General features: G+C 33.2%; 1 protein-coding gene across 1 annotated transcript; it reads right to left on the minus strand.

Moving 5' to 3' along the window:
- Positions 1 to 2047: 2047 nt before the first annotated feature.
- LOC149415325 (uncharacterized) lies at positions 2048 to 14253 on the minus strand. The gene is made up of 6 exons (XM_089642432.1): positions 13701 to 14253; positions 12407 to 12620; positions 11024 to 11169; positions 9397 to 9520; positions 6785 to 6963; positions 2048 to 2362 (listed from the first exon to the last, which is right to left on the minus strand). Exons 1-6 carry the CDS (start codon positions 13751 to 13753, stop codon positions 2296 to 2298), a joined length of 783 nt encoding a protein of 260 aa, XP_089498558.1. The 5' UTR covers positions 13754 to 14253; the 3' UTR covers positions 2048 to 2295.
- Positions 14254 to 27140: the final 12887 nt, after the last annotated feature.

Genomic DNA, 27140 nt, shown 5'->3' on the forward strand with positions numbered 1-27140 from the left:
AAAATTATTTTATTATTTTTTATTGCATAAACAGCATAAAAACAGAAGTGACAGTTTTATTACTAATTCACAAAAGGAATTTTTTGTCTAAATATTGAATTCTTTCAAAATTATGGATGTTTTGAGTCAAAATTTTTCGGTTAGTTTTTGTTAATATTTTCTTGGTTTATAAAATGGTACCCTTTGTTTTTACGGCAACTTCACAAATAATATATATTATAAAAGTAAGTGTACAGTGTGCTTGCCACTAAAACTCAGAAACGAGTCCCGGTGGTACGGTCAAAGGAGTTATATGGTGTGGTCGTCCTCTATCCCTCATCCATGAAGAAGATTCCCGTTTTTAACTAAAGGGCATGTTTTCGAAGGTATAAAGGCTGGAAGTTTTGCCCTCTAGAAATTTCTAGAACAGTCCAGAACATTCAAGAGTATTCGAGAGCATTCCACTATATTCCAGAACATCCCGGAACTGGAATGTTCGGGAATAGGCTGGAACGTTCGGGAACTAAAAACAGGATTACAGGTCGTTTCCTGATAAACTTTTAGTAAATTCGTAATTGTGACAATACATTGGTGTCTCTAAATAGTATAAAATAAAGTCACTATCAGCATCTGTCTGTTTGTGCGCTAAGTTTTTCTAAACTATGCAATGTATTCTGATAGGGTTTTCACTATCATTTTGAGAATTTCTTCAGGAAGGTTTATATATATATATTATATTTATTGAAAGTAGAGAAAAGTCTAGCATCGCCGGGTACATGTCAGCTAATAAGAAATATATAGCACATTATAAATACCTCAGAAACATTCCGAAATTCCATGACAAATTTCACCGTCGTTGGGACTTGTAGGTAAAAATATTTAAAAGCCAGAACGGTTGATAAGACTACATACATGTACATATCCACTCTAGTGATTGATGTCATTTATGTACATTTACCATATTATTTAATACATAATACCATTTCTCAGTATATTAATATGGAAACATATGAAACTGCTTACTGCTGTTTAAAGCCAATGAGTCCACCTAAACTTTGTCATTCATTCCATACTTTTAGTTTCTACATATATGGCACATTATGGCAAGCGATCACTCGAAAAGTTTTTGCAAACTTAAAAAAAAAACTCCAATGGTTCAATGTAACTGTAAATATTACAGTTTCGTAATGTTCGGAGCGCATATATCGACTATCTCCAAGAATTGTATGACTAAATCACCATTGCACAAAGAGCTACGGAATTAAAATTCTTTCAACGCAAAACATTTCGACAAATATTTGGTTCTTTGTTAGATAATGGATCATACATAATGAAAATGAACAATGAACTAGAAATTTTAATTGAGCATGAGACTATCGTAAGATTCTGCAGGTTCCAAAGACTGCGATGGGCTGGACATGTTGTAAGATTCTGTAGGTTCCAGAGACTGCAATGGACTGGACATGTTGTAAGATTCTGTAGGTTCCAGAGACTGCAATGGACTGGACATGTTGTAAGATTCTGTAGGTTCCAGAGACTGCAATGGACTGGACATGTTGTAAGATTCTGTAGGTTCCAGAGACTGCGATGGGCTGGACTTGTGGTAAAATTCTATAGGTTCCAGAGACTGCAATGGACTGGACATGTTGTAAGATTCTGTAGGTTCCAGAGACTGCGATGAGCTGGACATGTTGTAAGAATGCCAGATGACAGGACTCGAATAAAGAAAAATAATATTTATCAATCAATAAAATACCACCAAAAATTTAATCGTCTCGAATTTTCAGTCTTTGTATCACGTGTCAAATGCCAAATAAACGTTTATGTATTTATCTAAAAAATTATATACTTCTTTGACCCCAAAGAGTAGATTCGATATTCAATAATATTATAAACCTTCTCCAATATTTCTACACTGTGTGATACAAACATTAGTCTATATTATCTTAAAGAATGCGTGTGAATATCCTTACATTGTCTCATCAAAAGTTCAATTAATGATATCAATAATTTATGAAATAATAAACAAATAATAATAATAACACATTTTATTTAATACATAGCTCAAACAATCAATACATATATTATTTTACAATACAAGTTCTCTGTGCGCATTGTTATCATGAACTATGAACTAAACGTTCTACAAGAACTTGAGTCAATTTTGTAAGCACGGTTTACTTTATGAAATGCAATATTGGGACACATTATAAATGAAATTACATACTTTATATCATTGTAGAAAATAATATTTTTTCTTATTGAGTAAAAAAAATTATGCATTTCATATTTCTATAATACTGATTAATTGTAATTTTAATCCATTTTTATGGGGTAGACTAATTTTATGTTTGGAAGAGGTAGAGGGTCCCTGCACTTGCATCTGAAAAAAAAAATAAAGTGGATAATTTTGATTAGTTACAATTATTTGGATTAAAGCAGTTGTTATTATGGTCTTCGGAATCCTTGAAATTTGAATAGCTACAATGTTAATAGTATACAAATTAACACAATTCCTATAAAGTATCTGGTTCTACAACCGTATAGCAAATCGACTATAAAGTTTCTGGTTCTACAACAGTATAGCAAATTGCCTATAAAGTTTCTGGTTCTACAACTGCATATCAAATCGACTAAAGTTTCTTTTTCTGCAACCATATAGCAAATCGACTATAAAGTTGCTGGTTCTACAACCGTATAGCAAATCGCCTATAAAGTTTCTGATTCTATAATAGGGTGGAGTGACGTTGTATGGGACTTTTTTTTTTTAAGATGCCAGTACTGTAATAGCAAAAAAAAGTTGCCTTTATATAACACCTCTTTCGTCTAAAAAAATCAACTCGATCGAAACATTCCTTTATTCAACAACCAGCACATTTATATTTAGAAAAAAAAATTATGAAAAAAGTCGCTGAAAACTCTGCCAAGCATTATAAACAAGCGATATTCATAGCAAAAATACAATTTTATTAGGGGTTTTATAGCTAATAAGGTGCATAACACATCTGAAAATAAAAATAAAATTACCATAGTTTCAAGGCGGGGTCTATTTTTGGTTTTTTGAAGAGGATTATTGATTTTTATTGTTTTTTTCGTGTTTTTGAGAAACATGTTTTTTTATTAAATAAAATACTTTAACAAAGAGAATTTTTTTAAACATTATCGAAGTTTTATAATATTTATCGTGTTTTGAAATGAGATTTGGTGTGAAATTCGGGCATTATATGCCTAGATTTTATTGTCGCCCGAATGAATCCATCTCTTGCTTCAGGCCCAACTGTAGACAACGATGCCTGGGTAACTAATTTGATGCACCTCTCGACTGCTTGAGTGTGGCAGGGAAATCTGGGAAATTCAATACTGTCCTTTTCTTCACCGAAATTATTTATCATTTTGACTAGGCCATCATTACTGATTTCGGATAGTATCGGTGGCGGTGTAACTTCGCATTCCTGCCAGTTGATAATATCGTAATATTTACTTGCTGAAAAGTTTATTGTTGGAATAATAAAGTCTCTAACAACAGATGGACTCGGACATCTATCTCGCGCCTTTAATATTCGTCTCAAACCTAATTCTCTTACAATAAGGTTGTCATCCATTATCATGGATAGTAGCAGATTTTCCGGGTGGCAAAAATAGGCGTTTCTTTGAATTACTGGATTAATTATATCTCGTAGATCGGTGCTCAAATATCGGGTGAGTTTTATTATAGTCATGTAATGCCCCATCTTTACACGACGGGTGCCTCTTTATCTCAAACCATGTCGGAGCATATGCTTTAACAACATATTCAGCAAGAAGTTTTAGGTTCACTGAAGGGTTAGTTGTTCCTATATATAATCGAAGTATTGAGTTTGCTGTCGTCAACCAGCGTGAGTGACAAATACTACCTGGATGACGGTTTGCTAAATTTGGTGGGCAGTGACCTGTTGTAACTGCAAAACATATTTCGTACAAGTATTTTTGGTCCGTGCTCAAATTTTTCAATTCCTCTGCGTTGAGTTTGTGCATCTCAAAGTGTATTGGTGAATAATTTATAACGGTGTTTTCAGAGCTGCTTGAAAGAAGTTTTCCAATAGGTCCTGAAAACCCTTTAGGTCCTGTTGTAGCACCATCTAAGTGTTGAAACAAGTGGCGAAGGGGAAGTTCGTTTGCATGCAGCTGATAGATAAACCATTGTAACGGATGAACTAATTCCAATTCCATGAATCTAATAGTTCCATTTCTTTTGCCTGTATTGACAGCAGTCCCATCACATCCAATCGCTGATAAATCATTCAAATTAAAACCGTTCACTTTTAAATGGTGTAACATGCTCTTTGCGATGTTTTTTCCAGTTCCTGATGATGGTGTAACATGTCCAACATATTGAGACCCCGGCTCAGATAAAATGGAATAATGTTCTTCTGAAATCGTTCTCCGATCATATCTATCCCCTATTTTTTCCTGAGACAGTGTTTTATCCTTCCTTCCATCGAAATATAGACCTCGAATTTTTTGTTGACTCCGACGACATCTGCCATGTTTTTATTAAAGAAGTGCAACACGTTTGTCTAGCTCGTCTGAGTTTGCTCCTATCAATCACCATTTTAGAGTCGTCTTCGGTTACTATGCCAAAATCTTGTAATGTAGCACTTGCAACAGCTGATGCCGACCTGTCTGACAAACCATACTGATCGCAGATTCTGGCCAAAGTGGGGAGTTTTAACATCATACGGGAATTTTCTGGAGGTTGCGAAGAATGTGAAGAAAATGATTGGTTTTCATCAAAAAAGGGTTGACGTGGTTTTGTCGCTGATGCTGTAGATGAGCTGACCTTCGAAGCAAGTTCAGATAAACGAGCTTGCATCCTCATTTTCCGATGTAATTTTTTTGTTGTGTCGGTGTCTATTGCTCCCAGCATCATTTTTCTCAAGGATCTTTGGTCTTCAAGGAATGCTTGTTCTTTGGTGGGTACCTTGCGCGTCTTTTCGCAGGAACACATATTCAGATTGTTATATTTGCATGAAGCAATATCGAAAAGTTTATTCATTTTGATTTTATAAGAATTTAACTTAACATAATAATGCACACTTTTTTTGGCCAATTTTTAAGTTTTAAGTATTCGTTATAATGATCTTGGATCAGTTTCATCACTCGATTGTGTGAAACAATGGGAATAGAAGCGCGCTTCCAAATTCCTTCAACAATTGCAGATATAACACTTTTTATTTCGAATACTGACGGTTTTTTTGTAGAGTTAAGATTACGCTCATATCGTAAGAACAAATAATGTTTAATCACTTCTGAGACAGTAGGTAACACTTGAGAGTTCATTTCAGTTGGTGCCCCGAATATTGGACATAAAATTTTGCTTCTCGTGTAATTTGCATTCATTTTCACAACAATTATATGTGTTAAAATTTAATCGGACAAGGATTCTAACACGTCTACGGTCAGCGGTAGCCGAAACGAAACTAGATGCAAGTCGCATCTAGTTTCTGCGACGAAACAATAGGAGCGAAATTATCCCCCCCACCTCCACAGCGCTCACAAACTCACTAGTTTAAGAGCAATTTATGCAGTGTTTTTTTTTTTATAAAACATTTAATGTTCAATAAGGTAAATGCAATTGAAAGTAATGGATATTATTTTATATTTTTGAGACTGTACTCAGATTTTGGGAATAAATGGCTAAATTTACGATTTTTACGTTACGAAATCGCTAGGTTGTTGAATGAAGACATAAGTTTAGATTTTTTAAAGTATTTTTACGAGAATATGAATGACATGAAGCATCTTTTGGCAGCTATTACAATACCGAGATTTGATTTTTGCAATGTCACTCCACCCTATTCTATAACTGCATGTCAAATCGACTATAAAGTTTCTGGTTCTATGACCGTATAGCAAATTGACTATAAAGTTTCTGGTTCTACAACCATACAACAAATCGACTATAAAGTTTCTGGTTCTACAACCGTGTAGCAAATCGACTGTCCCAATGAAAAATGTTGGATAAACAAATTGGTAACTTTGCATAAGAGCTGTTTAAAGTTGACATAATATTTTTGCTTCCATTGAAGATAGGGTTTTATGCAAAATGGTTCCATGACAATTCCATGAAAAAAAAACAACATATATTCCTAACTTATTTAGGATGGGTTGTTGTGGAGAATTTGAACAATTCATCAAATTTCAACGTTCATTTTCGGGTTTTGTGAAAGTCCTATTCAAGTTCTGTTATTATATCACTATAGGCTAGTTGCTTGACAGCATTGACATAATAAATAACCCATCCTAGTTCATGTCTTCATACCACTTTTTAAAGATGTATTGAATTGTCATTTTGATAAGTTATCGGGTCACTAAGTAAAATATCAAAACATTCCTATATTTCTTGCTCTAAAAACCAATAAAATGTTTTTAAAAAGTAGTATATGCAAAATTTCCATTTCACACATCCGATCTTGTTGGAAGGTTGTGCAAGGAAATTCTTTAAAGGAATACAACGCCAATGTAAGGGAAATCAAAAAAGATTAAGAATGGTGGGAGAGTGCTAAATGCCGTGTAGAGCTGATGGGTGGAGAAGGAATGTCATGAGGATAAAAGTATAACGGGCAAGTTTTATGGGAGTCAGTAATTCATTTTGATATTTTAAAACATAACTTCCAAAACCTTTTTTTTATAAAATAATTAAATTAGCGCCATCCATGTAAAAGCAGATTATGAATTCTTTTAAGTTGATCGTTAATGATAATGCATTAGTTTTTGATAAGACGTTAAGGTACTGATTAATAATAGGGTAATGTATTTATTGAACCTGTTATCAATGATCCTAGCACACAATCCCAGGATGTGATGAGGGGGGTCCACTTTGTAGAGAGGCTTCCCCGTGGCCTCGCTGGTGTAGTCGGAGTAGGGCATTTCCGTCAGCATGATCCAGCCCTCAGAGACAAGGAGTTTCCACAGGAAGTCGTTCACAGCCTCTCCGAGGACAATCTAATAATAAGAAAAATCAAATTTTCTTATAATTTGAAATTAACTATATAGATTCAAACATTGTTAGTTAAAAAAAATCCAAATAAAAAAAGTTTTTTTTTGTATTTAGTCATGTACTTCATAGCACGGTTATGTACCAATATATTACGAAAAAGATTACAAATTTGAGGTACCTACATTCAAGTATAAAAAGCTAATCATGGGGGCAGTTTTACTACTTTGTGACATGCGTCAAACGATAGTTGCTGAACTCTGTGTGACGTTGAAGTGTCGATGGCCAATGCAGAATCGGGTTAGTATTAGCTATTTGTCTTTTATGCCGGTGACAGGCCACGCTATATTTTCGTGGCATCGCTTATTTCAGCATATCGCTCGCCATACATTCCCATTGGTAGTGGATGGCGGACGATATGCTGAAATAGGCCAACATATGATGCGTATAGCGTAATGTGTAACCGGTAACAAAATCTTTTTTTAAACTCGTTCATTGCCGAAAAAATTGAAAGAAGTAAAAAAAATTGTGAGATCGAAAACCGAAGATTTTTGGAGTTTAAGGCGAAGCTTAATGCTAAATCACTATTTTGATTAATCTTTATAACGAATTGTACATTATGAAAACTAAAAAATATGCTTTATATAAATTGAAGGCTTTCCTATCGTTTCCTTTGAGTAGAATACAAATAAAAAAATAAATTACTCAGTAAAAAATATAAATGTAAACTACTAAAAAAATATTTTTTCAATAGAAATGTATGAACGCATAAAGAAAACAACTTAAAAAATACAGTATTTTAGCTAAGATTATCTGTGACAGTTTCACTTGATTATTTTTTTTGCTTTCTTATAAAATTATTTACAAAATAAATAAAAACCAGTTTTGTGCTTGAAATCGAAAGTTTCAAGAATCCGTTTGTCAAGCAATTTTAATGCCTATTACCTACAATATAAGGTATACCAAGAATATACACATCTTTGGCTTGTAGCTTCCTCTTAATGTGATGTAGATTCAACAGTTTCCGGCGTGCACCGGACACTCTGTATAGAATTATATAATTTTTGTGAGAGCAGTGGAATCTGCCCTGATGATGGACAATGCAATGTTGTATGAAACGTTAACTAAAGGTGAAGGAAACGCAACACGACATAATACCAAAATAAATCACGCTAACCATAATTTTTAATCCTTTGGTCATGAAAATTTTAAATCATATATTATTTTCATAAACAAAATGTATGATGTGACTAAAGTACGTAGTATGTGCCGATATAGAGTTGTGTGGCGGTCTAAGCTCTCTGCATATCCTTGACGAGAAACGGTTAGTTAGTTACATTTGATGGCTTAGAAATATCTCCAAATAATAGGTTTTTTAGAATATTTTTAGTAATTTCAGGCGACACATTAATTATATTATTATTTATGAATTTTGTTAATAGTTGGATTTTTGTTCTTCCAAGAATTGTAGATGAAAATTTGGAATTATTTGCCAATAATTATAATGACTGCGTAAATGGTTCAAGATTTATAAAAAATGATGCTTCTATCATAATATTATTTATTACACGGTGAAAACCCCACCTCTCCCAAAACTGTCAATAGTCAACATTCACGAATATAAATAATTAGGAATGTACAAATTAATATTAATGGTTATGACCGCATTACAGTTGGAAATAACAACAATAATGCTAAAGTGCTAATGGGGAAAGTTTGTAGGGTAGTTATTATTAATGGGTTCTTGTAATATTTGTCAATTTCTTCGAAAAAGTAATTAAGGACATTGAAAATTAAAACACATGTAGGTATCTTACCCATCTGTGAATTGACTTTAAACATAAAATATGAAATGTCTTATTGGCGTATTCCGTGACTGAAATATATGTCCAATATAACATTAAGTTTACGAAATTCAAATGGAAAGTGAGACAGAGGCATGGGTAAGTGGACTAAAAATAATTGTTTCAATTCAAATTTGATGAAATACTCTCAGTATCGCCCTGGTGTAATTCCATTCAGAATTGAAACGTTGCTTGAAATGGCTTTGGCCGTGTTTGGTCACCAGATCTGAAAAACCAGGTACTTTCCCACCTTCTCCTTCCCCTTCCCACTACCTTCAGCCACCCAACATACCACATAGCCTCAGTTGAGAGCAATTGGGACTTTCTTGATTCACATTGTAAAAAAAATGTGGCTTCATCACTGTTTGACAATGCATTTGGTAGGCGAAACTGTTATCACTTTTAAAAATATACAGAGGTTTGAAGAGTGCGAAAATTTATTTAGCGGCCCTTCACATTAGCGACCAAATTATTATCAAACGTAAGATTCATTCGAAGATCGATGCTAAATTATCGAAAATGAACAAACACATTTTTCTCAGTTTCATCTTGGAAAGTAACATCTTGTAACAAGTAAAAATGAAAAATGATGCCTACTGGATAGTCCAAATCCCGCGCCATTGTAGTTATTTGATCCACCAACATTCGTCCTAGCCCGGAGCCCCTATACTCCCTGGTAGTCGATAGTAAACGGCATTCCATGGCTCTGTCGATTCCAAATCTAGAAAACACAAACAAAATATTCATTATAATAGCGCAGATCCGTGAACAATCACAGGCAGTCTCAATTTTAAACAAATTACTATTATTTTTTTTAAAAGATGACAAACATTCCCGGATTACGAATAACGTGACAATATTTGAAAATCTCCTAGTACCACCACACTAAGCGAAAAATGTTGCTTGTGTCGTGGTGGAGGACTTAGCCAGCCGAGGAGTCGAACGCACGACGCTTGGGACAAACAATGCCGACTCAGCCACTGATTGTTCCAATTTTGAAAATTAAAAATAATACATACTTTACTGCCTGTTAGAATTCATCAAACAATCAGTTTCAATTTTCTAAATGGCGCTTAAATCCAAAGCAAATCCGAGTTCATTGAACCAGAGTTACACATAACCGAATTTATTATTTTTGTATAATTAACGTGAAAAATTAAGGGTTATTCTGAATTCTTGACAAATCAGTACCAATTTTGATAGTGACAGTAAAAATACTCGTATTTATTAGTAAGTATGTACTTTATCGCTTGTTATAGTAATTCTTCATACATTCAGTTCCAATTTTAAAAATGACACTTAAATTCACCAGAATTATACAAACAGACCCACAACCGAAAATTAATATTTTTGATAAACTCAAGTTTTTCGGCTTTTTATGGTGGCGATAATTTAATTAAATTTCTTTACGAAATATTATACTACGAAAATGTGTTGGAAATTAATTAAAATAAGGACAACTATAAAAAAGGTATTTATGTTCTTGCCAGAGTTTTATTTTCGATTTTTTGGCTACTTACAGCATATCATTTTAGGATACGGGTATGTGTACCGCCGCCCCGGGAACTATTCATTAGATAACGAACATCTCGACATAATTCACCCCAAGTGATTCGCTAAGTTAGAGCTATTTCATCAACCACCAACTGCGTGACGTGCCGGATCAGGTGATGGCGGTTGATGGAGACCTTTTGACCCCTCCAGCCGAACTGTCTTGACCCATCGCCTTACACTGGGGATGGATTCATACATCTGTCATCCCTGTACACACTGACCCCAAGATTCCCAACCCCCCCTCGTTCCTTTTCCAGTAATTAGATAATAATATATCTGTTTATTTATTTTTTCATGTTCTCCATAAAACGGTTATACACCAATATATCATGGAGAAGATTACAAATTATAAAGTTTACAGAGGCAGTTTTACTATTTTGTGACATGTGTTAAAAGATAGTTACTGAATTGTCTGTAGGTGACATTGAAAATGTCGATGGCTAATGCAGAATCGTTAAGCAGTTGAGTCGCTCTGTTTATTGGCGCGTTCTGATAGGCAGAAGTCCTCGCTTTCGGAGCATATAAGAGTGCATGGGATCTCCCTCGAGTATAATTGTTAGGTACATAAAAGTTAACCTCTTTCAACATAGGCGGATTATGTATTGTACCAGAGATTAACTTAAAAAAGTGTATATCTGTTCTGTGGAATGAAAATAAACCAACTTTTCACCTGTTAAAGAGATCGAGATCCAATAACAATTTCAGAAACATATAGTCCATTTTCTTGTAGTTTTCGTTGGTCGATGTTTTCATGGCTTCTATGGCCCCGGGGACGGCATCCGGAGTTAGAATTCCGTTTATCAAAACACCAGCAAACTGCAAACAAACAAGCATGATTTTCAAAATATTATTTTTCAAAATTTCAAAATATTATTCCGAGTTGAATTGTTTCGATTGATTTTTGAGGTAATAAACTGTATCGCGCTTCGTACTCATTTGGCTAACGTTTCTGACGGCTTTGCAGTGTCCATCATCAGGGCAGATGAATGTTGGCTCTTACAATCATAAATCATAATATATTATACCAGTTGGGACCGTTATCTTTTTATTTTCTTTGTCTTGTTCTGTTTCGTTTAGATTATTGTTAGTATTATCTTCTTCTTCAGTGATTTTAATAAATTGAATAATAATATTGTCGAATATAAAAGAAAAACTTGAAATTTAGCATTAAAATTCTTTCTATCATAATCTAATTAGGTGGGTAAATATTAAATAATTTCTTAGAGATATGCCGAAATAATATCAGATACAGAACTACTCTTGGTATCTACTTATGCTCTTGGATCTTACTTAGGTAAACGCTACATTGTTGGCAAGGAGAGTTTATTTGTTCTAAGATAGTGAGTGATTTACGCACGAAAATGTAATTTGATTAATTCATTTATGCAAAATAACTTTATGTAAAAATGTTACTTGGTTAATTTTTTTCTTATTTCAAATATTATGGAAGCAGCGTTTCTAACTTATTTTTTTATATACGAGATGACGGAAGTTTTAAGCTATATAAAAATTTTAAATCATAAAAAAAACGATAATGTTGCTTATCTCTCACCCTGAGATCATGCTGGTTAGATTGGAAGTTCTTTATTGTACAGAATAAATCAATAATTATGCAGAATTGATCAATCATTACCATTCCCGATCAATCAATATTTTGGCTGAAACTATCAGGAATTAAATGGAATCAATCAATAATTTTACCGAATCAATAAAAAATATTACCGAAACAATCAATAATTTTACCGAATCAATCAATAAATACACCGAGTCAGACAATAATGTTACCGTAAAAAACTATTCACTTAATAATTTTACCGAATCAATAATAAATATCGATTAAATCATAAATTTTATCGAGTCAATCAATGATGTTTCTGCATACATAAAAAATTCCATTTCACTAAAAGATTTTACCGAATCAATCAATAATTTTATCGAATCAATCAATTATTATTATACAGAGTCAATCAATGATGTTACCGCATAAATAAAAAACTATTATCCTATTATTTTAACGAAATAATCAATAATTTAACGAAATCGTCAGGCTTACCTTTCCCTTGTCAAGCGCCACCATTGATACCCCTTCCTTGATGCTGTTCAGATAAACGTTGTCCAGTTCAACGGGGGCTCTACCTTCCCCCACCAGTCCGGCGGCCTTGTACAGGGGGACATCCTTGTAGGTCACCTCTCGAAGGTGATCCATGACCTCTTCATAGCGGTTCTCCTTCAACTCTTCGAATGTAATGCCACTCAAATTGCTAGCACTGTAATTTCGTCATTATATGTGAATTTTACATCAAAACTTGTGGCATTTCGACCACCGTCATATTTGATTAGTGCATATTAAATTTTGAGCATTATTAATTTTATATATTTTTTAAATCCCAATTTGATCAAAACTAGAAATGGGCCAAGAATCTGCGGTCAACGCGGTACGTTAAAAATTCAAAAATTCCAAATGGCGTTGATCAATGATTTGATCATCAATCAAATATGATCAAGGTTGAACTCGCCCGCAGTCCCCTCTTACCCCGTAATAGTCCTAGAATACATTAAGTACTAGTAACAACACTACAAAAAAACTTGAATTTTCTTGAGAAAACTACCACGATGGATGATGATATTTCAAACGAATGATTCTCCTAGCAATTACAAACTGAAAATGTAAAATTTTCAAGACTCGAGAGCTCACTGTTTAAGGGTGTATGCTGCTTTGTACCTTGATAATGATTGATTGATGATTAAGGGATCCCATGTGTGACTTGAGATTTATTTCCTCCTTCTTTGACCAACGTTTCGTACAGCATCACAGTGTCTCTCATCACAGGGCCAAAAATAATTTCAAGGACTGTTAGGTGTTAGGTATTATAAGCGCCTTTGCAATTCGGCGCCCGGAGCCGACTTCTCCAATTGCGCCCGCATAGGACCGGCCCTGCCTCATCAGGGCAGATGTGTCTGGGTATGTGATATGTGTATGTGATCGTTACACATCTGCCCTGATGAAGGAAACTACAATGCTGTCCGAAACTTGAGCTCAAGAAGGAGGTAGCGCAACACTGTAAAAGAGATCCCATGATGTTCAGCGGAAATATGAAAAATGTCGAATTCTGTTAATTTAATACATATTTGAAAAGTGGATTTTAAAAATTGGTAATTTGGCTAAAATTCATGAAATTTGCAACCTTTTTGTTTTCATAGAATGATTTCTAAAATAAGCAAAAAAATATCACAATTTGCTTAATATATTTCACATTTTTCAATTGAAATATATTATTGAAAGAGATTTGTAGCGTAGTCGGGTAGTCCGTAATAAAAGTACTTGTAAATTATTAAAAAAAAACTACCTTCTTGAGATCCGAACTGTGGGAATCAACGTTCTTCTCAATATCGACAACATGATTAATTTTGAAACAATTAACAAAAAAATCTAATTCTTAGCTGATTCAAACAAATTGACAAAAACTGTTCTCATTTGAATGCACTTCATTATATTAACGACCAACAAATTAAATTTTTAAAAGTAATTAATTAAAAATTGAACTTGATTTTCATAAACACAGATGCTTTACACTTCACACAATAACTCAGAATACTAAGATTTTATGCTGTGTTAAGTATTATGGTACAAAGTTATTGTTTATTCTTTGATAAGAAACTCCAGCTTCTCACTTATATTGTTCAAACAACACTCACTTTCAACAGTTACAGAATGAATGTAATTATTTGAGATGATAAGACATTTAAATTTAAACAGGATTCATTTATGACTATTTACATTTTGTAATACACAGGTTTATAAACAATCTGTCAAAATATGACCTCTAGTTCTGGTCTCTATACACAGTTAAAGTCATTTCAATCAACATTTCTGCTCCGAATACTGGCAAAGTACCTCTGTTCAATAGACAAATCTAATGAATATTTTTTATTGATTTTTCAAAGAATATTTATTGTTAATTTGATTAGACTCAAAGTTTTGTATTCGCGTGGATAGTACACATTATGTTTGTATAATGATAATGTAGGGAATAAAGGGTGTTCGGAATATCGCAGTCATAAAAATGAATGATCGATTTATGTACATACATAAATATAAAATTTACAAATCTTTTACTATTTTTAGCATGAACCGGTGGACGCGATCTTTTGCTATAAGATTTATAACTGATTGTGGCGCTATACAAATCGTACAAACATTATTATTATTAACATTATTCCTGACATGCAATATTCCCGACACGTATTTATAAAAGTGTGTTGGCCTCAGCACGGGCAAGCCACCCAGTGAGGCCAACATTACTGGAATACTTTGAAATGTAAAAAATATTGTACCTAATAAAAAAAATAAAAATATTTACAATATGCCTACCTATATTATCACGTATTAGGCATATAAATATTATTATTATTTTAGGCAAGTTGAGACATTTTTAGGAATAATTAATACATCGATTTGATCATACATCTAATAATATCGCTAACAAATCGTCGGGAAAGTACCTACTTCATCCCTATATTATTATAAGGAGGGTGGTAATGTGAATGCACCAATAATCTAATTATTATTTAAGATTTTCACGGCCAAAAGTATTTTTGTTATTTGTTTTTGGGGTGTTATGCCGTGTTGCGCTAACTCCTTCTTTAGCCTAAAAGTTTAACTTTAGGCTAAATTTTATTATTAATAATCTAATTATTGTTTTGGATTTAGTGTGTATTGCTAATGTTTTTTTTATTGCTAATGTTTGTGTGTAATGCTAATGTTTGTGAGTATTGCTAATGTTTGTGTGTATTGCTAATGTTTGTGTGTAGTGCTAATGTTTGTGTGTATTCCTAATGTCTTTGTATATTGCTTATGTCTGTATACATTGCTAATGTTTTTGTGTATTGTTAATGTTTGTGTGAATTGATAATGTTTTTCTGTATTGCTAATGTTTGTGTGTATTGCTAATGTTTGTGTGTATTACTAATGTTTGGAATTAGATCGATTGGCAAAATATTCATTAATTATAGGACAGTTCTCATTTTTAACCGTTTGGGTGCCAATCGTCGATTTTCGTTGATTCGTCTTTTAACGAAGATTGCCGATCGTCGATTTCCGTCGATTGCGTCAGTTGTGTTCTGATTCGCGCGTACGTCTGTACGTAAAATTCTCATTTTTTCGAAACGCCTGGACTTCGGGATCCTCCTCCGCGTGATTCTAAACCAATATTCTTTAATAAAACACCGAAAAAATCATCGAAATCCTTGAAAATTCAAAGAATTTATGGGGTTTTAAAAAAATATATAGTTTCATAAAAAATAATGTTTTTTTGGTGGCATTTTACAAGCAACTGTATGAATTTTTATGGCACTCAAACGGTTAAATATATCTATTTAAATTTCGTATTTGTTTTCGGGAAGAAATTAACCCACTTCCCGACAAACCTTGAAACTCGGCAGGTAGTCTCGTTGTCGATGACATTGCATACAAGGCAATCACGCGAACATATATGCATTTCTTTGAAAATGGATGACGTTGGCAGTTAATATATGAAATAAATGTCAGTCCTACCCAATTGGGATTTGGCACAGTTGTTAGCGCGCTTGGAGTCGATTTGGTGATAAGGGGATGAAGGTTCAATCCTATCATCTTTTTTTTTCAGTTTTAAAAGTTCACTGCCGTTAAGAGCCAGTCCCTGGGAAGGGTTCAATCCTCAGTCAAACCAATAATAGTCGTATGGAAAAAAAAAATTCTTACGGGTTAATTTTTAAGGATAATACAGGATTTTCCAATAAGAGGTGTTATTTTGATATTCAATCGTAAAAGATTAATAGATTCGTTGCTTGTGTGGCACGTAGCGGCGTCTTCTTGAAAGTAAACGTGGTCCAGATCAATACCATCCAATTTCGGCCATAAAAAATCATTAATCATCTCTCGATAGTGCAATCCATTCACCGTAACTGTTGCTCCAGCCTCATTTTCGAAAAAGTAAGGTCCAATGACTCCGCCGGATCATAAACCGCACCAAACAGTCACACGTTGAAGATAGAGAGGCTTTTCAACAATAAATCTTGGGTTTTCCGTGCCCCAGATGCGACAATTTTGCTTGTTGACGAAGCCACCGAGGTGTAAATGGGCCTCATTACTCAAGATGATTTGCATTTGATTCACTCAAGTGAATTTTAATAATTTCAATGCGTTGTTGAAGCGTGTATCGTTCCATTTTTATTAATGGCGTAGTTTCTACTTGTCAAATGTCAAAAAATGAGAGCTTCAAAAGTAACATCTACTGAAATAACGAGCTATTTAAAATAACACCTCTTATTGGAAAACCCTATAGATTAATTTTGACCATTACTTTGAACATAATCATTAATGCAACATGAACCAAAAAACCATGAATAAAAAATACATTTAGCCAAAAGTTTTAACTACCCTACATACACGGCGGTATGTTGGCAGGACAACGTCTTATATTATATCTTTTATATTTGGTACCTTTGTAAATTAGCCAAATATTATTATTATAACAATGCATTCCGAATGGTTGAGTTAAATTAAACTGATTTGAGAAATGGTGAAGCATTGCGAGGATCCACTAGTATATAAATAATCTAGGTATATAAAAAAATAAAGTCTTCGTTTGTTCAAAATCTTAAATTATAAGTTCTTCTCCGATTGATTTGAAATTTTGACACAACGTTGGATTCGAATACGCGTGTGTTTTTATATACATTTAATATAAAAATGTCACCTATGACAGGTGAAAACAAGTTTTTTATAACAAGTTATATTTCACATCCGGATGAAGTTCGACTGTAGCGAAACCGGTAGTTGTAATAATTAAAAAGTAGTGGTTAATAAACAAAGTGTTTTATTTGATTTAATATACAGGATGTATCGGCAAGTACCCGACAAACTTTAACCAGCTATTCCTCAGCACATTTGGAGTAAAAAATCTAATGGGCGCTTTGCTGTCCGGTAACATTTTTTTTCCCATTAAAAACAAAAAATAAATAAAAAATCCACACTCCGTCACTGTCATTTGAATTGTTTTTCGTGTTCAACAGCTGTTATTAGCAAGTGTGTCAAAAAGTGTCCTCGCTCTTTCGTACACACTGAATAATAATAGTTAAAAATGAGACGAATGGTGCTGTGCCATTTCGTTGTGATTGTAAAAGCGCGCCAACGTAGGTACGTACGTACATTATTCAACGAAACTCGAACAAAATATTGCCAGACGGGTTTTCAAACTTTGACAAAGGATAAAACATTGGTGTCATGTGGTGAAAATATGAACAATAAATTTTTTATTAAAAAAAATGTTACCGGACAGCAAAGTGCCCATAACATTTTTTACTCCAAATATGCTAAAGAATAGCTGGTTAAAGTTTGTCGGGTACGTGCCGATACACCCTGTATAATGTCTAACCACAAAGTGATTGCTTCGTACGAAAAAAAAAAGTTTTTTTGTTGGATTTGTTGGACGTAAAAGCAACACGCGCCTTGCTGTGGCTAGTTGAAAATAAATAACTTGGTGTAAACCGCCATTTAATCAAAATAAATTACATGTTTCGAAACTAATGGTTTCTTCGTGAGGATAAGCGTACATTGAAAAATAACAAATATTAGAAATAATGGTGGACAAAAATATTACAAAGAGCAATTATTTATTATAGTAAAAAACAATTGAAAATAACAACAAAAATAAAATAATTATAAAATAGGTCATTTTTGCAATAATGTACAAACATAACAAAAACTTTTATAAATGAACACAAAAGAAACAAGGACTTTGACGAGTATTAACGACATATGTAAGCAATGTTATATATTATTATGACTGTAAAGCTTATTAAATTTTGCAACTCGCTTGTTGGAAGCATTTTTGCGTGTCCCCTCAGACAAAAAAATCAACATCAAGTCACTATTTTAGACAATTTGTTTTGCCAACAGTGTCATTATTATTTTCCAAATGATTGTAGATAACAAAATTTTATTTTGAAACAGTTTCGTAGGAACTACTTTTATGTAATTTTTTTTTTCAAATATACATTTTACTTTAGGAGTTATTATTTATGGCTTTAATAAAACTCTAAAATTTCAATGATTCGGATGACACAAAGGAGAAATAAGCGGGGTAGAAGTGGGGACTGTTGTAAAAATACTCCCTGTAATAGGTACCATCCACCTGCAAAAATTCAGTTTTCACCTAATATTTTCCAGTTCAATGTGTTCATTGACTGCGCTATAAATGTGTAAATAACAATATATATTTATGGGCATCGAGTGTCCAGACGCTGTTTATAAAATTTTCTGCATACATTATCGATAATTTGTTGTTATTAGTTGCTATGTCCTGCAGTACGTCTAATGACCAATAATTATAATCATAAAACGTCATGTTTATTTGCCCGCTTACTGACCCCTGATCTAATATCGGCTTTTCTGTAGAGCAAAGTTTTGACAATTTCCTTTCTTCAGTGCATTAATCATCTTATACATCTTTAAACTAGAAAGTTTTTTTTAAAATACCACACCATGGTCTAAACTGCTCCCAATCGTCTGGAGTCAGTGAAACTATGGGATCCCCAATCGGGGTATGTTGTGAGGCTGAAGGTAGCGGGGAGAGAAAGAAGATAGAGAGGAGGAAGGTAGGGGAGAACCTGGCTATTAAGATCTGGTCACCAAACACGGATAAAGCCATTTCAAGAAACGTTTCAACTCTGGATGATGGTCTTACACCAGGGTGATAATGGGATTATCTTCGACTCTGGAACGTGCCGCGAGTATACTACAGATTATTTTAAAAGATTTATGAAATAAAACAAATTACTCAAATAAAATCTTCGGCACGTCGAGATTTCAACCCACGACCTTCTGATTACTAACCGAGAGCCTTCTTTGACTTTTTCAATCGGGTCACTTCAGGTAACGATTCACCAACTTTGAGAGGCGAAAACCTCCGTATTATCCAAAGATATTAGAAGAACGAGATGTGCTATGCGCAGTTCGTACTGAGTGGAATTGTTTTGCCGAGTGTCGCCGGTTTTGTTCACCAATACTACTGCACACCTTCGCTTGCGCTAAGGTATCCGCACTAATACATAGAACAGATTTCTGTGCGTACACGTCCCGATACCGTTCAAAGTACCCTAATTAGGTAGTACTCCGGCTACGGTCCGGCGGCCAACATAGCATATCTCGTTCTTCTAATATCTTTGTTATTATCCAAATGATTCCGCACAAAAAATTCCTGGGGTTTTAGTTTGTCACACATATTCAATATTTTTTGATGCACAAATTATTCGACGGACTCCGTAGTTGTTACGATCCTTAGCCACGAATCCGGAGGTCCCGGGTATACCTAATACCTAATAAATAAGTCGATACATTTTATTTGATTAATTTATACGAATTTATAGTAAATTAGCGGCACGTTCCAGAAACCCGGTGTAAAAAGTTCAAACAGAAACCTTGCTTAAAATATCATTAATCGTGTTTGGTGTCCAGATCTGAATAGTAAGTTACTTCCTCACATTCCTCTTCTCCGGTATGAAGAGCGAATGAACGATGAAAGAAGTATAAGGCATGTCAAGAGTCAGAATAACAGAAGAGTAACATAATTACATGATAGTGGCGAACCTAACCCTGCGGAATACGGTTTATATTTTCACGGTATTTCAGAAAGCACAAACAATACAAGTCCCATATATGAACCTTGTGGTAGCCTAAATACATCCATGCTGACAAAATTTTCTACCAAGTATTAAAAGGAAGCTACAAGCCAAAAATATGTATGTTCTTGGTATGCCTTATATCGTCACGAATATAGGTAATATCCATTAAAATCGCTTGGCAAAAAAAATGTTTTTTAAAATTTATTTTGTTAAAAATTTTATAAGAAAGCAAAAGGGATCAAGGGAAACTGTCACAGATGCTCTTAGGTATATTAAAGTATTTTTTTAAAATTGTTTATTGAATGTGTTCATACATTTCTATTGAAAAAATTAAAATTTTAGTAATTTTCATTTATATATTTTACTGAGAAATTATTTTTTTATTTATGTTCTACTCAAGGGAACAGATAAGAAAGCTTCAATTTATCTAAAGCATATTTTAAGTATTCCTAATGTAAACCAATTTGTTATAAATATTGATCGAAAATTGTGATTTTGCATCAAGCTTTGCCTTTATGGTGTGTTTTGTATTTTTAACAATTTAATTAGCGCTCAAAATACTTAAAACACAGGAGCATGCTAAAAACATTAGAAATTTCATCTTATTTCAATTTGCTGTTAAAAGCCAGAGTCTGTGTTTAAATCGAAGTTTGTTTATTTAATAATAAAGATAAGTATGGGTATAGTTAAATGTGATTTTATTGTCAAAATTTGTTTATTTTATACACATAGAATTATTTCATGGGAAGTATTTTTTTAGTTTAAAGTACTAATAAATAAAATTAAAATTGTAATTTACACAAAAACTGAATGATACAGATAAATTGGAATTCACTTTATTACACTGTGAATAGTTTAAAATACTATAGTAATACACTCTCACTGTCGATTTGTGTTAAGACGACTGAAGAATTGACATAGGTTTTCAACGAGGACCTCATCGTCGGATTCGCTATCCGTATTGGCGTTGACTTTTGCCTCGATTTGCTCAAAAATCCTGAGCTCTTCTTCCGAGTCGTATGGGTTGTTTTCGTGATCTGTCCAATCCTCGGAGTAGGTACGGTTCAACCTTGCCCTCCCAGGGTGGTGAGTGAGAGGCTGGTTCATGGTTTTACAGATGTTGGTGTAGGAAGCGCTACGTGTTTGGATATGCTCAGCAAATGGTGATGCAAGACTCAGAAGTTTGAAGTTTGCTCTTGCCTCGTTTTCTTCGAATTTGCGGAGTTCATCTTTCGAGTCGTATGCTTCGTCTTCGTCGATGTTGACTAATCTTACTCTCTCGGGATGTTGCATCAGGAAGTCTTCCAAGGATTCACAGACGGCGTTGAAGAAATCGGAATTGCTCCCATTTGAATCTGAATTAGGTGATGGTGGAAATGTTGCAGTCTCGTCCTCGTGATCAGAATTATTTAAGGACCACAATGGTGGTGATCCGTTGATCAAATCTGCAAATATCTTTCTCCTCTTCACTTCTGACACGCTGTGATCTTCCTTCATTGGCCTTTTTCCACTCCCTCGGACACGAATGTTTGGACGATCGGCATTTTTTGGATAGCTGTCGAGAATTTGGAACTGTGGGAACACGGTTGAACGAGATTCCCAATTCTTGCAGAGGCGAGCCCAGTAATGGTTGGAAGACGCTGCACCCAGGCTGATGTGATGGTCCATTTTCTTGGTTGAAGTTTTGATTGAAAACTGAATCACCAAAGTTATAGATTATGATAATTTACTGTCACTGTTAATACAAGATATTTCACAAAATATTACAAATAATAATAATGATCCTTTTTGGTTTAGGATAACGAAGATAATAGAGTTATTAACTGTTCTTTCCGATAGGGAATATCAAGCTAGAATGATAATCGTTATTGCTAAGTAAGGGCTTAAATAGACTTCAGAAGCCCCACCCCCGCCTTGACCCTGGCCCATCCCACGAACCTAGCGGCCAATAGAAGTAATTAGTAAGGGTTAGTTCCATGTATTTTAAGAAGGTAGTAAATTTTTTAAATCAGGCTGGAATTTTTAGATTTTGTTTCTCAACGTAATTTTTATGAACGCGAAAATATTTTACTTTTTATATGCCTTTCGCATACTCAATAGGTAGGTAGTCGGTTGAAGAGAAATTATGTTAATAATATTTATTCGTTTTCTCTGTTATACTGTTTTGAATTTCATATAGATAGTACACAAGTGCACATATTACTTAAGGCGATGCACTACGTCGTATAATATTTTAAATTGAGCCGCTATCAATAACAACCCTCACGTAGATGGCGATATGGTTTAAATTCCGGCTTAATACCATCCGCCTGTTTTGATTTACGCAAGTAAAAAACATGGCCAAAAAGTGGCTTTTATTTTATTTTGTGGATGTTCAGGCATAAATATTTTTTTGTAAATAATTTAATTTGCCACATTATACAATAAAATCATAACCGAAAATGGGTTCGCAAGTAGGAGATTTTGAACTTTAAAGCAGTTTTCATAGGCCTATACATTATTATTTTCTGGGCTTATAAAAAGACTTATAAAATACTCGATTATTTCAAAGGTCAAGATGTATTCTACTCGCAGTATTTAATTAAAGCATCAGAAACATTTCTAGGCGACCAAATTTTAAAACCAAAAACACATGATTTTGCATTATTACGTATGGTATCGCCTTAATCACTATATAGAAATCTATATTTCATTTTGAATATACAATATACAAATAAAACTTTTCCCTTTCAACCAAAGCATCTTTCCGCATTTGTCCCTAGTAACAATGCAAAATGCAGGATTTGGTTTCTTAGTGCGATGCACTAGGTTTTTTTTATTATTTTTTCGTACAAAATTAAAACAGGTCCCTGATATGCCAAATTTATTTAAAATACAATCAACCAAAAAACGTTATTTGAAAACAAACTTTGCTGTGTAATTATTATTACGTCTGACAGTTAAATAATGCCTTCAAAAGGCGAACCTGTTTGTGAATAAACAGTTTTTTTGTAAATTGAGTATTTATATTATTGAATAAGTACGAGAAAAACTTTTCAATAAAAATTAAACTTCATAATAATAAATATAAATACTCCAGGGTTACCGCAAGGCTCAGTCGTGGGACTGATTTTGTTTATAGTTTGCGTAATGTGAAGAGAAATAAAAAAATCTATCTATGACGTAATAATGATCTTATTATATTTATATTTATTTTGCATCTTTATATATAAAAAAATTATATATAAAGATGCAAAAGTCGGTCATTTTGAATACATGTAGGATAACGAAAGATTTTTTAAATATTTATGTTGAGGGATCAGTAGGATTTATAGGCTCTGTTAGGAGTTCTACAGAGCCGAACCCTCTGATATGAACATATCTGGAGACGGTGAATTATTTTCCTATTTGATCTCTGGTGGGTTGACGTGTTGTTCTTGTATTGTTTTGTATTTATTTTGCTTATATAATGCACTTGCATAATGTTGATTGACTAGACGATCATTTGTGGAAAAGTGTGTGGAAGGGTTTAGTTTTTCCTATGGGGAAGATTTAACCCGGACATAAAATCGGAAGTATTATGTATAACTTTAATATTCTAGTACATGTTTTTTATTAGTTGTTTAGCTCCATTTTATCAATAACCTAATCTCAGTGTCCGCATTCAATTCATATTAATTAAATAATTATATTATTCTTTAATCTTTACCCTCAAGTAGGTGTGTATTTGTAAACGTTTTTTCAAATAACTTAATGTTAAATTGATTCATTTTTTTCACTGAATGTTACAATTATTTCTAAAAAATCTATTCAAAATTTATTAAAAATGTTATTTCTGTGTGTTATTATTTTCAGATTCAGTCAATGTAAATCGGCGTTTATTGAAATATTGTTTTTACAATTTAGTTTAAGAATATAAGTACCATATTATATTGCTAATTTAAAAGAATTCTTCACACTACCTGCCTGATAAAAAATATAATTTAAATACGTGCTTCACATAGGTAAATAACGTATTTAATTGGATTCTGTTCTGATTGGATTATCATTTGGATTACTTTAAAAAAATAAATATTTATTATATCTCCTTCTTTATGATATGGGTATCTACACTATTTTTTAATTCAGCTGTCAATTGTAGCGAGGAAGGTACTTATTAAAGTTGATATAAAAAGAATACTTAGGTACATCATTTTATTACTAAAAGCTATTATCATTTAAAAAATCTGGACGACCAAGGTTTGTATGAAGACCTGATAACTCAAAAATATATAAAAAGTTTTACTCACTTATCAGGTGACTTTTCTAGGAATTTTCGGGCTAGATCATTTGAGGACGATTTTAATTCCATCGCAATGTTCTGACAATTTGTTATAGAATTCTTGGAAATATCCATAAGACAACATTAAAGGTGGAAATTTTGATAGCTTGGACAAATTTATTTTTGACCGGTGACTCATAATAATAATAAACTTATTATTTTACAAGCAATAATTATTCGCCTGAAACACTCATCCACATCTGAGTGAAAAATCTCCTGAAAAAAGATACATGACGCCAACGGAACTCGAACCCGTGTCCCTTCGATTTCCGGTCGACAGCTCTGACCACTGAGCTATGGCGGCTTATCTCTTATCCGCGAAATAATTCAATATATACTAGTGTTTCATTCAACAATTACTGCTTGTTACATTTTTTCACCTGAAAACAACCAACTTTATTTTATATGAGAAAGGCATTGTAAGTGCTAACTCTCTCACTAGATGGCGTCGTTTAATCAGGAGATTTTTCAATGTGGATGAGTGTTTCAGGCGAATAATTATTGCTTATAAAATAATTGTTACCCTTTGTGCTATGCATAAAAAATCTTGACTTAAACATTAGTTTACCAAAAAAAAAAAATTAACTATAAATTATTAATTACTTTTATTTAAATAATTCTAAAGATTTGCAAACTCCTAGACGTTCTTATAAAATTAAAAAAAAATGCTTGAAACCCTCATTTGGGATCTAGCACATATTTATTATAATTTATCAAGTTTGAATGTATTATTGCAATTCATCGACCAATGATGTATAATATATTTGGAAACGAAGAAATCATTGAAAAGAATCGGAAAAAAAGTATAAAGATAATAACAAAAAATAATCACTCAAATTCATTAAATATATTCTTAGACATTTTTTTTGAACAACTTTCCTTTAACTTTTGATGGCTCTACCTCATTATAATATATCATTGAAGAATAAAATAATACTAAAAAATCCAAAGGAAACATGAAACAGAACAAGACACAGAAAATAAAATGATAACTGTCTCAAGTTTGAATCGAACCTAGGATTTCTGTCTTACCGGGACACAATGTCTTTAATAATGTACTTCATCATAATATTCATAATGAGGGAATTTACTGAACGTTTAGAATTCTTTAAAGGTAAATAAAGTTTTTTTACCAGCTGCAATCAATGATTAAATGAAGTGAGCAATATGAATAACTTAATGTCAGACATTTTATTAAACCAATACATAATTTTGTTACTTTGAAAACAATGAAATGATTCGCAATAAAACTTATTAAAATGTGATGAAGGTACTTAAATGTTATATTTTAATTACTATTCTAGTGATATCGTCCGTATAAATAATATTAAAAATGAACCCAAATACTGACATTTTTATTAATTATATATTTACATAAGACTATTTACAAAAGTTTCTTAATTCACAATAAGTCAATAATAATTCATAAAGATTTTTTCTACTATTTAAACATTCCTATTTTTTCATAAATACAATGAATAATGCTATGCTTGTTTGTATGAGAGGTATTAAGGAGAGTTAATTTTCATATTGGTAATCTTATGTATAATTTTTTTCACGATGTGAAGAAATTTTTTACTTTGATTCAGCCATTATATGTCGTTTTCTTTTTATGTCGTTTCGTTTTTAGAATTGTATCAAAAGTTGGCGATTATTATAATGGTATTTTTATTCTGAGAGACTATAACCATTAAAATCCATTTTATCCATTTGGAAAAATCTACTATCGATAGAGTAATGATAGCTTCACTTTAATTGTTATTCAATATATGTTTAGACAGCCGCTAATTACACCTAATGGTTGGTAAATTTCAGGGAACTCTTTTCTAAAAAAATAACTATGACTAAAAGGGTAGGTATATTACAAATTGAAAAGAAATTACGGTTTTTACACATGGATTCTTTTTGAGTATTTGATATTTAGTTTGCAATTTATAAAACGTTAATTAAAATAACTTTAAGCAAAGCAGTATTTGCACTTTACCGACAGGTAATAAAGGAAATAATGTTTTCTCAGTGAGTAATTAAAATTCCTTCATGCTGTTTTGTGTATAACAGCGAAAGGGCAATGTTGAAGCCGCGGCTCCTGTATTGCTAGTCGAGAACCTTACCCCTAAACCACGAAGACTCCTGTCTGGTTCTGGTTCCTGATTCACCAGGGCGATACTGTGAGTATCTATCTCACGTTGTACAAACTCACGTTAATATTTTAAAAAATGAATAAAATTCAGGGGTTAAATACAAACTATCGACGGTAATCTTTGAAGTGCTCTCCTCGGGCGCCACCGACATCTTCATCTATTCACATATTTTCTCCTGACAGTCCACTCTACATGTGCGAACAATTTAAAGCTGAGTCTACACTCGCGCGCGAAGTCGCGCCGTGAATTCACGCCGTGAATATACGCCGCGATCCACGCGTAAACTGTGTCCATCCACACTCGCAAAGCTTCAGTCTTGTTCGCGACTTTAACCGCAAACCCTTTGTCGCGGGCTAAAAAAACGACAAAAATGGGGGAATGGAGCGAAGCGCGAATGCGAAGATTGCGAAGGCGTGAACAATATCCACACTCGTGTTTCGCGGCCTTCGCGGCCATTCGCGCCGCGAGTGTAGAGCGCGCTTTAATTTCATAATAGTTTCAAATTTGCTTCTGTCAGCTCATCTTTCTTTCGGAACTGTAGCATCCATTTGCTTCAGTAATATCATATTCATGAAAAAGAAAAAAAATGTATTTAGTCAATAATTTTTATTTACTAAATACAATTTTGACTTTTCCGGTTTTGAAAATTTACTGCATCTACGTTATTATTCAATCACGCCTTA

The sequence above is a fragment of the Hesperophylax consimilis genome, chromosome 18 (assembly GCF_061612785.1).
Source record: "Hesperophylax consimilis isolate HC1 chromosome 18, BYU_Hcon_1.0, whole genome shotgun sequence".
NCBI lineage: Eukaryota > Metazoa > Arthropoda > Insecta > Trichoptera > Limnephilidae > Hesperophylax > Hesperophylax consimilis.